At 34.2% G+C, this 17,160-nt stretch overlaps 1 protein-coding gene across 1 annotated transcript in view; it reads right to left on the minus strand.

The window, feature by feature from the left end:
- Positions 1-288: 288 nt before the first annotated feature.
- mRpL4 (mitochondrial ribosomal protein L4) overlaps positions 289-17,160 on the minus strand; it is a 74,487-nt gene continuing 57,615 nt past the window's right edge. The window contains exons 9-11 of the mRNA XM_090398877.1: positions 15,982-16,040; positions 7,647-7,720; positions 289-625 (exon numbers count right to left, since the gene is read on the minus strand). Of these exons, the coding sequence (XP_090255003.1) occupies positions 474-625; positions 7,647-7,720; positions 15,982-16,040 (285 nt within the window). The 3' untranslated portion in view covers positions 289-473. The remainder of the gene's footprint in view (positions 626-7,646; positions 7,721-15,981; positions 16,041-17,160) is intronic.

The following is a 17,160-nucleotide window of genomic DNA, read 5'->3' on the forward strand; positions in this document are numbered from 1 at the left end:
GTTAGGCTGAAAACTTTTCAGACCACCTTCGTAAGCAGAAAAGGATAAGGGGTGAGAAAATTATTATTAACAGCATGGCGACAGAAGCTATACATAATTTTTTTAAGGCCAAGCTTTAATTTAATATGCAAATAAAGGGTTCTTACAAACATTTAGTAGACTTTATGAAAAAAGCTTAATAATAAAAAAAAAAAAATAGAAGTAAATTAACTATAAAAGCTCACTTAATTTAACACCCACAACAGTATTAAAAAGATTCTTTGCACTTGAATGGTAAAAAAAAAGACAATTGCTTGATTGAGTGTATTTGATAGTCGTTTTTTTTATAGTGAAAAAAAGTCAGACAAAGCTCTTCTACACAGCAAATACTGGCCAGTTTTCTTAAATATCTGGAAGAACTAATTGAGAGTTTTTAATTACTGGCAGAGGGTACAGTTCATGGTTTACTCCAATAAAAAAAGAAGGCAGAAAACTCAATTTTTGGAGAATGTATACTTGTATCTTTTACATACATCATGTAGATCTAAACGATGTTGATGGAAGAGGAGTCTTTCTTCTATCTTCTCAACAGCTGCAAGTGTGAGGACAAGAGTGTCATACTTTAACATACTATGAACATTTAGTCCTAAAAATTAAAAAAAAAACATTTCATTAATACATAATTAATTCAATCATTTTGGTAAAAAAATTAACTTTTTTTGTAATAATTTTAAATCATCAGATAACTTTTGAAATTTAGTAGAGTAACAGTTCAGGTCTAATTTTATAGAGATATACAAATAAGACTAATGCATAAAATTGACAGCATAATAAGCACAATGCTACTACAATACAGCATGAAAACTACTTCTCCCACCTAAAGCACCTGTTTGGCTCTTCCAAGCATTTGCAATTCACTTTCTCACTTTTCTCATCTAGTGGTAGACAAAATTAGGCCATAAAAAAGACAATGTGATGCCATAATCATGTATTATTACTGGTGTGGTTGACTAGGTAGAAAGCAGCTTCACACACTTTCTCTAATCAATAGTTAGAACTTTACTATAAACATAAATGCGTGCATGTCTTCAGGTGGCATGCGAATTTCAATGTGGATAAAATCACGACTTTGCTCAACAAAGGGCTCAAAAAAGTACCATATTTTAGTTTTAAAAACGGCAGATAATCTCACATAACTCACTCCCAGCTTGTGAGTAGAACTGTTTTTTTAATGCGAGTCCAACCTTAACAGAAATGAGGGCCTCAAGTATGTCAATCCTTTCATCAACTCGCATACCAATATTAATTGTTCCTTCTTCGGTAAATGGAAATCAAACATCATCTACTATCTATATGAGATGTTTCCAGTAGAAAGAATAACAAGACACTTGCAGTTCATATGCCTACAACATGCTCTGGTCCCTCCAGAAGATGGTATTTATTCTAACTGATAGTAATAATTAACATAAAATGGTAAATGACAAATTAATACCAACAAGTACCATCTTCAAGCAGTAAGTCCATTAATTTTCTTCTCTTCCTCTGTTATGAGAAGTCATAGTAAGGGAAAGCTTTTTTTGTATATATGTGGCATATACAGGGTGGTTCAAAATTCCACATACAAACTTTGAGGAGAGGTAGAGAACATCAAAATCAACCATATTCATATGGAGTTTCTTCCCTATTGAGGCGAGTTGAGCCCCCTCATGGGAGAGGGGTAAGTATTTATGGCTGTAGAGCTGCGTATTCACAGGGCAGGTTTGCCTGCCTTCAGGATGAAAAACCCCAGATAAACCCCTGCTGTCCACATCCAAGACCAGCTAACTTGGCTATGGCTGAGGAAGATCCTCAAGTTCCTCACATCGGCAACGATAATCGAACCCAGGACACTCCTTCCCTAGGCATACGGTTGCGAAGCGCATAGTCACTAGGCTAACCGTGCGGACACCATATTCACATAGGAAAGCATGGCCAGAAACACCACCCGAAAGTGATAGGTGGCGCTGTTCGCCAGCGCTCTGTAGGTGAGCAATTGGGACTTCCTCATTCAAGCTTTCGACGTCATACGAAGAACATGCATTGTTTTACGAATGCCGAGATGGCAGATATGCACTTCGTTTACCATATTATGTGTCCAACTGCTATTGAACTGTTCAGTTATGCCTAATAAAGTTTTTTTTACACTACTTACTGCGTTGTGTTATTTGTGTATCTTTGTGTCCCTGTTAGTACCTTCCAGTGGCGTTTCCAATCATGTGAATATGGTTGATTTTGATGTTCTCTACCTCTCCTCAAAGTTTGTGTGTGGAATTTTGAACCACCCTGTATATACAAATACAATGCTTGACAAAAAGGAAATGTAGTATATCTCATACAGTTTGCAATGAAGCTGGATAACAGAATAAATAATGAAGTGAGAAACATTAAACAGGTGTAAGCAAGGCTTGACATATGCTTACCTATTTGCACTGAGTCAATAGATTTTGCAAGTAGTTACAGACTGGACAAAATGGAATATTTTTCATTTAATAAAAAATATTCCAAAGAAACAAAGTCTCTTTAAATTAAAAAAAATAAAAACGGAAGGTTTTTTTATTTTTATAATGATGCTGTCACCGTGATAACTTATTTGATAGATATAGCATATTATTGTTACAAGTGCACAGTGTTCTTATCTTCCATGATTAAAGGTAATTATGTTGTCCTGCTGCTCTACTCTATAAGTATCACAATTATCTACCTCCACAGCATCCTATGAAAGGGGTTTTAGTATCCTGAATGGACTGTCAACCGATTTATTTTTTAACCTAGAATGTACATAGTTGGTATTTTTCCAGAAATATGCATCATATAAAGGACCATTCTATTAGTAAAAATTAGTGTTGCTTTTACTGTTCTTTCTATTCTTATTAATTACTGGCTTTTCCTTCTTTGATGGTTCCTACACAAAAGAAATTTTCAGTGATACAGCACTACTAATCACTTTAACAATTAGTGCTAGTGTAGTGTGGTTCCTACTGACTTAATTGGACATACAATTAAAAAAAAAGATCTTGGGCAAGTACAATTTTTAAAGATTTTGCATAACTTATCGAGCCCCAGGTATAAGGGACATTACATAGAGGTATGTTTCAACACAATATGCTTGAAAATATAGTCACGTAACATCAGCAGTGATCCCTACAACTAAAGGCCTGGGTGCAAGGGACTATGTTCAGTATAAGGGGCAAATGTCTAAGATTCTGTGGGCATATTATATGAGGTAGATAAATTGTTCAGGGAAGATTGAGAGCATGAAAAGGAGAGGAAGGCTGCAAAGAGTCAAATGGACAATATAAATGAACTTACAATTGCTGAAAGAAAGGCCAAGTGGGATGGAGAGCCTTTCTTCATAAGATCACCAAGATTAGAAAATGAATGCATGGCACATAACAACATAAGTTTCCGTGATGACAAATCTCATTCTTCTACCAGGGCAGACGACATGTAATGCAGCTATTGGATAGCTCCATTTTCAAGATACTCCTTTGCCACTTAAACTCTACAGACAGTGGCAGGACAGTTAGAGTTCTGTTCTCTGAGTCCTGTTTCCACACTTTTGTGTCTGGCAAATATCACATAAAACTTTTTTAAGAAAGTATTTAGTTACTAGTTCTGTACACCATTTTCACACTTCCTCAGATTAGGAAAAAAAAGTATACACAGATTTCTGAATTAACTGTTATTATTCAAATTAAACTAGATGTTGAAAATTGTAGCAAACTGTCAGATGCATGACTCATTGTTGCAGTGTGCTGTATAAGTTCTCTTATCCCTAATTAAATTAATATACAGGTCTTTGCCCATAGTTCATTTAAGATGAGACTTTGGTTTTTATTACATTGAGTAAGACAGGGAAATTTTCATGAAAAACATTTTCTCTTAATTTTGTTGAATAATATATATACATACACTGCTCCATATACTGTTTTTATTTTTATGTATATACTCCTGATGATGGGCTTGATATAGTAATCAAATCTCTTATAATGAATGCTGTACAACATCATGGGAAAAAACTCATCACTTTCAGGTTTTACTTCACAAAAAGTTAAAAATCTTCAATAATACTCATATTCTTAATTTGATAATGAAATGAAAGATTGCTCTTTCTATATTCTTAAGGTTTCAAGTTTGTAAACTAAGTCTAGGTATATCATCCATAACTGAAGAATCAGCTTGCAGTGTCAAAAATAAGCATTCAGAATAACTGCTGGAACCCCCCCCCCCCCCTACCCAACTCTCTAAAATAATTACAAAATATTGTTATAAAGAGAGATCAAAATTACACAAAACATATTTGGAATAAACTCATTTTTGTTACAGTAGATGTTCGCTATAGTAAACACACAGGAAACAAAAATAGCTTGTTCTAGTGCAAACACCAGCTTTACCAATCACCTTCTCCTTCCATCCTTAGGCTGACTAATGCAGACTAGCTCTTCATCATTTGTGTTCTTCCCCTTTGTACTAAGAGGTGACCAATTATAAAAGTCAACTTTTATAATTTAGTTTCTTATAAAGATTTCGAGTAAACATTAATTAAAACTAGTGTAACATTTTGGTATTTAAACATTAATTCTGGATCTTAGTTTATATAAATATTTCATAGTCTGACTAATGCATGAAGCATTACAAGACATATAGCACATCAGTTGCTGCATATGGGCAAGAAGAAAGGAGGAATTTGTTGATGTGTTTTTTGAACAATTGAAGTTTGTAGTCTTTTGGAAGGAGAGTAAGGAAGGCTAATCTAAAGAAGAGAAGCTGGACTGTAAATGAGTATTGATCAGTAGCTGCTGAACATCTGTGTGAGAGAGATTGGAGTGGATCTATAAAGGGGATCATCAATTAGTCAGATTGCTCTCTTCTGAACAGCATCAAGTAATCTTAGAAAGAATTTGGGTGCACTCCCCAAATGTGAGAGTAATATTCCATAGTTGGACAGATTTGAGGAGCTATATATATATAGTGTTAGTAATTGTACTGCTAACACTGTTTTTTGATAGCTACGTAAGTTATGGCCGAGATGTACTTGTGCCAGGAAAGATTGGGATGTAGGTCAACCCAATCATGTTTAGATACCTGGAGATTATTGAAAGTTTGGGGAAAAGAGAAGATATTTCTTGCAATAAATTAGACAAGACTGAGCTTTGGGAGCATTCAAGTTTACTAGGTTGCCTTGTCCCACTGAAGTATAAGGAGATCTGAGTTCAGGGCACTGGTTATGGTTGATATTGAGGCTTCTAACAATTGGGCACTACAAGGTTATTATCATCAATTAAGCTATCAATATATAATACAAAGTCTGTGAGAGCAGGTCATTTAGATACAGAGCCTTGGGATACATACTATTGTATTTGGATAATGAGCAACCACAGAGGTAGTCAGTAACCCAATTTCCAACATTTAATTGTGGTGGTGAAGAAGTTTGCTGTTGATTACCTTCTAGATAGATTTCTGACAGAAAATGTCTCCCATTATTGCTTAAATTTGTACTTTTTTGCATGCTATGTGTATGATTTTGCAATTCCTTTGTTCATTGACTAACCACAGTTTTCTTTTCGAATTCATCCCTGTTCAGTAGAAGATAACACTGTCTTGCCAATAAAATACTGAGCATTTATCAGTTTTAAGTAGCAGTATGGACTAAAACTGTGGTGGTTAAAATCTTATCCCACCACACTTTTTTTTACCGTCATTTTGCTACAGCTAGCAAAATTTTGTTTTCATTAATATCTTTACAGTTGATTCACAACGGGAATTTGATTTAACTTTTGTCAATATGTTTGGTTTTATTATAAAATGCAGCAATTACCCCAGCATTACTTTCAATAGCTGTAATTTAAGCCTGTTTTTTTTTTTTTTTTTTTCAGTAGCCAATCAGTGTAAATATTGCAAGGAACTCTTCTGCCAACCGAGTCATGGTGACCTTTCACATCTGCTGTTATGCCAATGAAAATTTTCAGAAAACTGCGATGTCGTTTGCAATTGTGAAGGATTTGAGTTTCATTGTTTGCAACAATAAGCTTAAAATAGCATTGGTTCTGCAGGACTTTTCCAGTTTGTTAGTGCACATCTGCTGCATATCTAACATAGTAGCCCACTTTTGAGATCCTATAGCATTTTGTTATAAATATTATGTATTGGCCAAGATTATTTTTTTTCATTCCCTTTAAAAAACTACAACTACTTTTCAAGTCCCTTTCCTTTTCCTCTGTAATTATCCTGCTCTCTGTTTTATCACTATCATTCTACCTCATTTATACTTCAATCGCCTACTTTCACATTTTGACATTCCTGGTCTTTATATATACATATATAAAACTATCTTGTCTCTGTGCTTCCCCCTTCCTAATTATTGCTATAAAGAATCCACAAATGACTGCTGTGTAACCATAGATGAGAAACCCCTCCCCACTTCTGTGCATGGCAGAAGGAGGCAAATCCATTCCGATAATGGGTAATCAATGCATTTTGTGGGATGAGTGTTTATTATTATATGTCAGAAAATTAGCTTTTCTTTTATAAAATTCTAGTTTTTAAAGTGGTAACTATTTTGTTTGTACAACAGCTAGAAAATTTTACATATAAAGCATGCGATTTCCCATGATAGTAACGAATTCGTATATCGCCTTATTCCTTTCTCCCCTTCAATGTGAATTGACTCTTCTTGGTACATTGACAGCCAAGGTTCTTGCATCTGTGGTCAGTACCAGCCTAGTAAGCTGTCACATTTTGCATTTACTTAAAAGTTTATCTAAACTACACAATGTGTGTTGTTTCCCAAATAAGTTTACTATTTGATTAATAAGAAATATAAACACATTAGCACAAGAATATTTTAATATTTACCAAATATTTCAGTCTGAAATTAACAAACTCTGGACAAACCGGACACTCCATAGAAAAAAGAACAAGAACATCAATCATAGATTCTTCACAACAAATCTGATAAGTCTGGATTGTTGCAGCATGGGATAGAGACAAGCCACAACATTCTCTGGGCCAAGACTCTCCTTCTACACAGATGTCGCTAAATTCAAATGCCTATTCAAAGAGTGTTGAGGCCTTACTTCTACGCCCTAATTTGAATCGAAATGATTGCCTATCCTTGTCAAAAATATGGGAAAGTTTAATCTGCATAACACACTAATTTTTTTTTTTTAATCGAGACCTTTAATTTTTACATTAGTCTAATGTTATCTTTAATGGAATTTATAAATTAAGATTGTTATATGAAATTGTGAATTAATACCTATAATGTACTCATCACTCTGATGAAATGTACCTCTCTCTTCAACGCTTAGCAATGTAACATCACATGGCTCGTTCTACTTTTGAATGATCAATTGTTTGTATTCCACCTTGTAAAAACTGTTCCTATCAAGCCACTAAGGATAGTCTGTTAATTTCAGACTGAAATATTTGGCAAATATTAAAATATTCTTGTGTTAACATGTTTATATTTCTTAATTTAATGTCACAAGTATCTCTCAAGAATAGTATTTGATTAATAATATACATACATTACAGAAAGGAAGATGCGCTGTGAAATATTTCGAAAAATTAAAATTAGATCTTGAATTAATACACAAAATAATAATGACATCTTATTTAAAACTTACCATATGCTGGCATTAGATTGATATGTGGAATTTTATCTGTTGCTAAAGTAATATTCCTGGGCATGAAGTCAGCACTAAAAATAGAAATGTTAATTACCATACATTTATTGTATCTGAATTAGAATACTGTATTCCAAATTCCTCAAAGAATTCAATGTAACATTCTTGGTCTTATATAATAATGAAACACACACAGTGCATGCGAGAACATGTTGCAAGCCAGATATAGATTTTATTTTGCATAGAACTGAAAGTTGTACAATTTTTTTTTAAATCAATAAGAGCTATTTCCAGTATTATATAACAAGGTGCTATCAAAAAGAAACTGGACTGCACCAGACACTCGGTGACAGATCGAGTTTGTCTCATGCTGCCAGCTGTCAATGATGTAGACATTGTTGAGTCAGCCTGCCATGTGAGCTTGAGCTGTATGCACCAGAACTCATGTAATGCATGTTATTCTTAATATGTTTGTGCCATTCTGCAATTTCATCATGAATGCAAAATTAGAACAAAGGGCAAGTGTAAACTTTTGTGTAAAACTGGGGAAATCTGCCACAGAGACTCTTGAATGACTACGTAAGGCATATAAAAACGAAGCTATGAGCGAAATTCAGTGTTACGAGTGGCAGTAGTGTTTTAAGAAGCGCACCTTGGAAGATGACGAGAAGCTGAGATGACCCATGAAGTAGAAAAATTCAACAGATTATCTGTGCCAATCAACGCATCACCATCCAGTCAAACAACCAGTCTCTTGTATTTAAAAATGAATGTATAAGAAATTCTTTAAATTTCACATAGGGATCGGAAATTATATCTCTGGCTGAGCCAACTTCACTAGTTTAATTGGCTTGGGTTCAAACCTAATCTTTGACAAAGAGGAACATGATTAAGAATTTTTTTTTTTTAGATAAAAACAAGTTAGTTCAAAGATGGATCAGCGAAGTTTTTCTCTTGGTTAATTCACATTTGGAAGTGACACAGAGCAGCCTATCAGGATTAACCATCCACCCCGATTCTCAATTATGAAAGGTAAGTTTCTTGGCTTGTAACAGGCTCAAAATGTCATCATCTTCATCAAATTCCTGACATGTACCCTCAAGGGGTGTACAAGATATGATAGTACTGCATGAAAAATTTACATCATTATAACTTACAATTTTCCTCCAAATCAGTCTGTTACTTGTCAAGACTCAACATTATCAGATCTTATATTTCTATCATCTAAGGCACTTTGTACCGTATCAATCCTATATCTTGGTCTTCCTCTGGGTTGTTTTCTTGCCTACCTGGCAGAGAACACTTGTTTTGCTAATCTTTCCTCGCCCATTCTGTCTAAGTGACTATACTACCTGAGATTAGCTCTGCTAATGCATTCCTGGATGCTGACAATGTCAAGTTCTTTCCTAATATCCTCGTGTTTAATATGATATTGCCATTGATGCCATCTGTTCATGCCTCTAATCTTTCTCATCGGTCTCTAGTCTTTGGTCAAGTGTTTTACTTCTGACCCAGCTCTCAGATCCATAAGTTAAAACTGGTGTGAACACTTTCTTGTATACAGCTAATTTAGTGTTCTGATTAATTTCTTCTCTTAGTCATATGAATTTATTCAAATGACTTCCTACCATACCAGCTTTGTTGATTCTGTTGTCTATTTCCATAATTTAATTTACCATCTTCAGTAAAAATCGTGCCTAAGTAGCTGAAATGTTTTACATGTTCCATAGGTTCCCCGTTCACAACACAGCTGGCATTTTCAACAATTCTGCCTATTTTCATTGTCTTTGTCTTTTTAATGCTGACCTCTTCATACCATATCTGTTACAACAGTTATTCAATTTAGTCAGGGAATCTTGCAAACTTGTAGCAGATTTATTTAGAAGTATAACATCATCCGCATAAAGCAAAGAGCTGACATTAACATCTCCAATTCTGATATGTTTAATACCACTTTCCTTCATAATGTGATCCATATAGATAATGAATAACAGAGGGGATAATGTACATCCTTGTCTCACACCAGATTTAACATTAAACCATCTTCCTGTACTTCCTTCAATTCTAACTGCTGCCTTGCAACTCAAATATAGACTAAGTATTGCTTGATATAATGCCCCATTGACACCATATAACTGTAGTGTATTGAATAGCTTGTCATATGCCTTTTCCAGATCGACAAAACTTAAATACAGATCTTTGTTATATTCCCATGATTTCTCAACTATTTGTCATAAAGTTAAGATCTGATCCTGACAGCCTCTATTTGGCCTGAATCCAGCTTGTTCTTCACCAAGCTTTTCTTTCACAATTCTTCTCAACTGTTTCTCAAGTATACTGGCATAGATCTTGATGCCTCTGTAATTCTCACATTCCGTTTTATTTCCCTTTTTATATATGGGTACTATTAGAGCTCTACTCCAATCATATGGAATTCGTCCCTGTGTCCAGGCCTTCTGAACTATGCAGTGCAGCCACTGCAAGACTCTTATACCACCATACTTCAGCATTTCTGGTCGAATATCATCTACTCCTGCTGCCTTTCCACATTTCAAGCCTTTGATGGCTTTTTCTACTTCAAGTATGGATATGTATTCCTGACTTATGGATGTAGTGCTCCCATGCCTGGTCAGTGTTTTTTTACCACTGTGCTGTCATCACTGCTTGTTTCATTTAGCAGTTTTTCAAAGTAATTACTCCATACCTCAAGGATATCTTTTTCTCCTGTTTTCATGTCACCTTTATCATCTCTAATTCCTTTACAGCACTCTTTCCTCCATTCCTAAGCTTCTTCAACAACCTCCAGAATATTTTGCCACCTTCTTGATATTTATTTTCTATGTTCTTGCCAAAGTCCTCCCATGACTTTTGTTTGGCTTTCTTACATTTGTCTCTGTAATCTCTAAGAGCACAAGCTGACTTATTTTCCAGGAACTTTTGATATGTTTTCTTCTTTTCCTTCACTGCCTCTTTAACTTCCTGTGTCCACCATGGAGTTCTAATTTTTCTATCCTTGCAGACAACTTCACCACATGCCTCTCTAGCTGAATCAATCAGGGTTTTCGTGAAAGCTTGCTACTGAATCTCCAAGGTTTGATTCCTGTTCTTAAACTCTTTCATTTTTTCTTTAATAATCTTTGTGTATTTTAGTTCACATCTGAGAGCTGCTCAACTTTTATTCGCTTTAAAACTTTCTTACATGTTATTCTTTTCAATATGAAATTCAATTTTATCCTGCTCAAGACTAAATAGTGATCGCTTGCAATTTCAAATCCTCTGTACACTCTGATGTCCTGCACCAGGGAGAAAACATCACTATCAACAATAACATAGTCAATGAGACTTTTCTTATTCCTTGCCTCTTCTCTCCATGTGAATTTGTGCACATTTTTATGTTGGAACATGGTGTTAGTAATAACCAGTCCATGTCCTGAGCAGAAACCCAACAGGTATTTGCCATTATTATTAGCTTTGCTGTTTTGTCCAAATTTTCCCAAAATATTTTTGTATGTCTGACAATCATTTCCTATTCTTCTATTTAGATCTCCAACAAGGACCAACTTTTCCTTTTTCAATGTGTCAGTTGCTTTTTCTAAAGCATCAAAAAATTCCTCCACTTCTACCTTAGTAGAACCTTCTGTGGGACCATAGGTACAAATAAGTCTCATTGTCCAATTCCCCATTCTGATATTTGCCCACATCACTTACTTGAGACTGCCTGTCATTCAAGAAGATTAGCCTCGTATTTTGTGTTGAATACTATGGCTACTCCTTCTTTTCCTTGATTGTCATTTCCTGAATATAACATTTTGTATTTATTGCTCAAAAAGATCTCACCAGTTTGTCTTTTTTGTTTCAGTCACCCCTATTATGTCGATCTGGTACTTATCTAATTCCTCAGCTAGCTCCATTTCTTTGCCATTCAGGCTTCTTACGTTGATAGTACTGATCTTTAACTCTGGTAATGTTGAGTTGGGGTGTGTTTTCAGATTTGTTCCAGTAGCTGACTTTTCGCTATTTGCCCTGGTTCCCTTGGCAAAAACAATGGGGGCCTTGTTTAACTGGGTGACCCCCAGCTGGCATGAAATTTTGTCATGTTGTACCATCATTTTCTATATTGGTTTAAGCCAATAAGAATACAATTTGATCGGCTAAATCCCAAATTGCCAGCCCATCCTCGTTCGTTCAGTATCCAGGTAGATACCCAACAGGGTGCACCACGAGAAGGTGAAGATTGGACATTAGGTCAGAAGCCCTGGTCGGTTCTCCACAGTCCTTTATAGGCTATGTGGAGGTCTCCTCTCAGTTATACGGCTTTGACCCTTAAGCACCCCGGCTCAAAATATTTGAATGAAAAATGAATGTGACAAAATACAATCAGTTTTGTTGTCTGTATTTTGCTGACTAACACTACAGGTTTATAGCACAGTCAAATTCCAATCTAAGATTTTTTTCCCTCCACTAGAGAGAAGGAAAGCAAAGCAAGATTGTCAAATCTCACTTTCATTAAAATGAATCTATAAGAGAACTTTGTTTCTGAAATAAACTTAAATATATATATATATACATATATATAAATCTCCCTCTGACATCCATCGAATGGTCAATCTTTCTTATTCTTTTACTTGGGCCAACATAATTTTTTTTTTTAAGTACTCTCCAGTCATGCTGGAAAGGTGTTGAATTAACATGAGAGTTTGGTTATTTGATGGTTGAACCATTTAGAGACCACGAACATAAGTTAATTTTAGAATAATTATAATCAAATCCCTTAACTGTCTTGCTGATTTTAGTTTTACAGTAGTGGTTGTATTAAAACTCAAACACAATTAGAAAAACAACAATAGGATTATATATAAAATTTAAAACACTAGCTCTAGGACTTACAAATGTCGAACTTTACATTACTAATCGAATCTTCAGAAGAGTTGAAAAATTCCAATATCCTGGATATTGGAATTTTTCATTTCAAGATATTGGAATAACATTTCAAGATAATACTTTATCTCTTTATCTACTATACTTTATCTTTAAAGTAGTACAGTAACAGATGTAAGAAAGCAAAATCAACCGTCCTTCATATTTGACATAATAATAGGTTTTTTATTGAAATATCTCCTAATCACAGACCCAATTAAGACTTTACTGGTTGCATAATACAGGTATAATCCTCTCTGATTCCCAGACTCTGTCACAGTAAAGACACTGGCCATATTTAACACTTTTGGAATCTTCTGCCTCAAAACCATCCTAGGCTATTTGTGGAGGGACCATATTAATCCAAGCAATATCAGATTGTAACAAGGATCTTGATAAAGCCATGATTAACATGGCTTTGTCACCAGAAAACATTATTCCCATTGTTTATAGCGAATGCAATAAACAATAGGAATAATTATAATTCATCCATCAGTTAGCATAAATTTAAAAAAAAAAATATAGTATAAGCTATATTAGAGAATAAAATCATCAAAGTTAATAAAAATCAATTGCTTAATTTTTTATTTAATGTCTAAACATTTGATGGAGCTACTTTTTTTGCAAAAAAATGAAGTAAAGATATTTGAATCGTGCTTGACTTTTTCATCTTGTCATGCAATTTGCGATAACTGGTGATCACTTTATCAAGATTTCAGCAGACTTTGAAGCTTCGTTCCATATCAGGATCAGCATCAAGCAAAATTTGATACTCAATGCAATTGAAAACTAGCTCAAGTTCTTTTGCAGTTAGCTTCTTAGTCGTAATATTCTCTTGTTTGCACTCCTTTTCTTCTTCATATGCATGCTGCTCTTCTAGTTGAAGGAGATCATTCTTGCTTACATGTTCTGAATGGGAATTGAGCAAGTCTCTTACATCTTCATTATCCAGTTCATTAAATCCAAGTTCTTTTCCAATTGTGCTGATTTCTTCAGTTATGTTAGATCATGGATTTTGTGCACGATAAACATAAGCTTGAGTTTAAAGTTGCCTTCTGCATTGCCTCCTAATAAAAGCGTTTATTAGGAGGCAAGTTTTTGTTGGCATACGTTTCCAAAAGTGACCAATTTTGTCAACGTTGAATATTTGTCGATCATCATAATCATCCTCCTGAATTATATTTTGCAATTCTTCAGGAAACTTGGCCGCAGATTCCCCAGTTATTCTTACGTTATGCAGTCCAGTTAGATTTTTAAAATGGTCAAACCATCCTAAACTAGCAGTAAAGCTTTCACATTCCTCTTGAAATTTGGTTAAAGAAGCAGTAGCAACTTTTCCTTGTTCTTTGTATTCTTTGCTCTTATTTAATATAGTCTAAACTGTAGACTCGCTGTATGCCAGGTCTCGCACAATCATTGTATTATTAGCGCTATTTTCATGTCTCTTAATGACTTCCAGCTTTTCTGCTCACTGCAGACAAAAAATTTTGCATAAGGTAAAAAAATCGTGTTAACTGATTATCGCGCATATCAAAGTTTTCCTGTACATACATATGTATAGATTCAAAAAGAAGAAATGTGCCATACTATCCCTCCCAACTGCTGAAGGTACAGATACATATATAGCAAAACTTAAAGAGCCTCTCCAGCTAGTTGTCATCTTTCATATATATATATATAAATAAATCATTTCTGCCACCAGCAAATGAACTGTTTTTATTATTACACGATAAATTCTCTAAAACATCATAGCTCTTCTAAAACAATGCATAGTGTTTAAGTATGTAAAGTACAATGATTCCATATATATAAACAGAAGTCAAGACTAGCCATTGACAGTCCACTTTCTGCAGTATTAGCAAACTTTGATATGGAAGTCTTAAAAAATCTCTCTCAGACCTATGAGGAAAAATAGGTGATGTTTTCTTAATTCAAGCAACAGAAGACAACCACATCTGGATTTTTTAGACACCTCCATAACCGATTTACATTTGCTTCCTTTCTTGGATTTAAAACTTACTAAAGGGCATGAAAAATTAAATCTCCATCTTCAGAAAACAAACCTGTACTAACAGGTGCTCATGTCACTTCTCGCCATTACAAATCTCAAAAATTAGGGCATTATTTCAACACTAGAATCAAGTGCTTACCATCTTATTAATGATCAGAAATGTTATTATATTAATGATAGCCAAAGCACTCTAATTTCTAAAAACATCTTCCTATAAAATGGCTATAAAAAACATACTATCTCTAGACCTTACAAAACAATCGACTCAACATACCTCCAGTGATGAGGAAGACAAAGGTTTTCTCTTCTCTGTATTGCTCTACTTTCATAAAACCTGTCAAAATTCTTAAGAAGTATAACATTAAAACTGTGTTTACTCCTTTGATCCATTAAACCTAGACACAGTCCTCTGAAACATTCAGCAGTTTGCCCATACTATGGACAGACAGAAATCTATTGAACAGCAGAGAAATAGCTTTGTCATCACCTTCAATTTTTTTCATGTTTATCAGCTCGGATTCCTTGTACATTCTTTTTCCTCCATTTCTAAGTTTTTTTAACCACTCAATGGGCATACAGATAAAATATACACTATATATCTATATTATTTTTATAATATCCAAAGGTTATATTGACTTCAATGGACACTTCATATCCAAGTCATTATGGATGCATTAAGGCTAGTACCATAGTTAATAACCTCCAGAACATTTTGCAAAAGTTATTTGAGAAATAATCTGGGAATGTTGGGAGATGTTATCAGACTCTTTACATCATTCGTATTCCTGATATGCACCCGTTGGAGATATACAGGATATTATGACAGTACTACATGAAAAGGTTACATCATTACTAATATCTGAAGGTTTCCTAGCTGTTAGCAGTCAAATAAGCAAACAAGAGCATGCCAAGGTGCACAAGTTCACAAGATATATCTCATTTTACTGGATTATCTTTTGTTTGTACCACACATATAATGTATTTCTGTTTGCAAATACTTATGTATAATGTAATCAAATGTAACTTGTGAATAAACAAAGTTAAAATATATACACACAAAATGGACTGACTAATTGACTTTTAAATGCAAACTAAAGGAATTCTTGCTTCTAGTCCCCTATGGGACACTATTTTGACATAACACATGAATGCTTTTGAATCGAGGACAATAAAAAGGAACCAGATGTTTTGAATCGCATGAGGGTTAAAAAAAAAAAAATAGCAACAAAGGAATCATTAGACATTGCAGGTAGACTAAATTATAATTAAGCATATTCTGATATAAACCAAACAGCACAAAAAACTATATTCAACTAGCATAGGTTGGGATTAACTGTGTACACACACATATATATATATATATATATACATAAATTAATAAGTTTACAATATTTATTGTATACTTACTAATCAACAAAAAGAACACTTGGTCCCCAGCATCTTTCATCTATCACTTTCTCAATGAACTTGCAAAAAAAAAAATATATACATATATTTTTATGTAGATATTATTTATATGTAAGTTATCTGAAATGTATACAGTCATGTCAAATATCTATTAAAATTGCAATTTTCAGTTAAAATTTTTAATGTTTCTAAGAAAAATTTAATATTTACAGAAACAGATTAATATTATCAGGGATGTGCTAAAGTAATGCCTACGTATGCATGTGCGTGCACACAGAGCACTTTGGTCTTAAATCTTGAGAAGTTTTAAGGCTTGTTTAGTTCTTTCATCCCTCTGCTATAGTTTAGTATATAGTAGTGTACAACTGAAGTTGCATTTCTCATATCGCATACACTGTGGATGAGTTTTTTTTTTTTTTATAATTCATCATAGTGTAAAACTGGTGCAGTAATTGTTTTTGATACAAAAATGTGGGTGCTATTGAAACTCACTACTGATTAAAGGTTTTTATATAGTGAAGCAACTGCAGATGTTACAAATGGCCACTGTACACTGAGCACAAAAAATAAGAAACAGCAATGGCATAAGTAGACATGACTGATCACAAAGTGAAAGGCCAAAAACCAGAACTGATGATCTCCATAAGCAAACAGCTTTTCAGTTAATACAAACTTCCAAATAAATCAGAGATCGCTAGCAATGAAACGAAATAGTGGCTTAGCTTGAAACAACCAAATCATTATAAAACTGCCCAAGTGTGCACAAACACACAGGGTAGGTAGGTGGGTGGATGCTGTCAGCTGACTGGCAAAATGCAACATGTGAGACTGGAAGTTTTACATCCACGTCTTCAACATGAGTGGAAATAAAAGATGAATCCATCATTATGATACAAAATGAAAATTCAGTCCATGTTATAACATCATCCTAGCTAATGGAAAGCCAAAAACTTCAAAACATCACCTTCCACTGGAAAGTGCATGCTAATTGTCTTTTAGGGCAGTAAAAGGTATTATCAGTCATCATGACTACATGGTGAAAGGAACAACAATAAATTTGCAAAATTATGTGAAGACTTTGAAAAAGTTGAACAGAACAAATTAATTGTGTTGTGCTGAAGAACAGCCATTAATTCTGCAAGGTTTAAGGCTGCACAAGAGTACATTAGCTGAATAGCT

The sequence above is a fragment of the Typopeltis vanoorti genome, chromosome 10 (assembly GCF_054136105.1).
Source record: "Typopeltis vanoorti isolate ZY-2024b chromosome 10, IOZ_Tvanoo_1.0, whole genome shotgun sequence".
Lineage (NCBI taxonomy): Eukaryota > Metazoa > Arthropoda > Arachnida > Uropygi > Thelyphonidae > Typopeltis > Typopeltis vanoorti.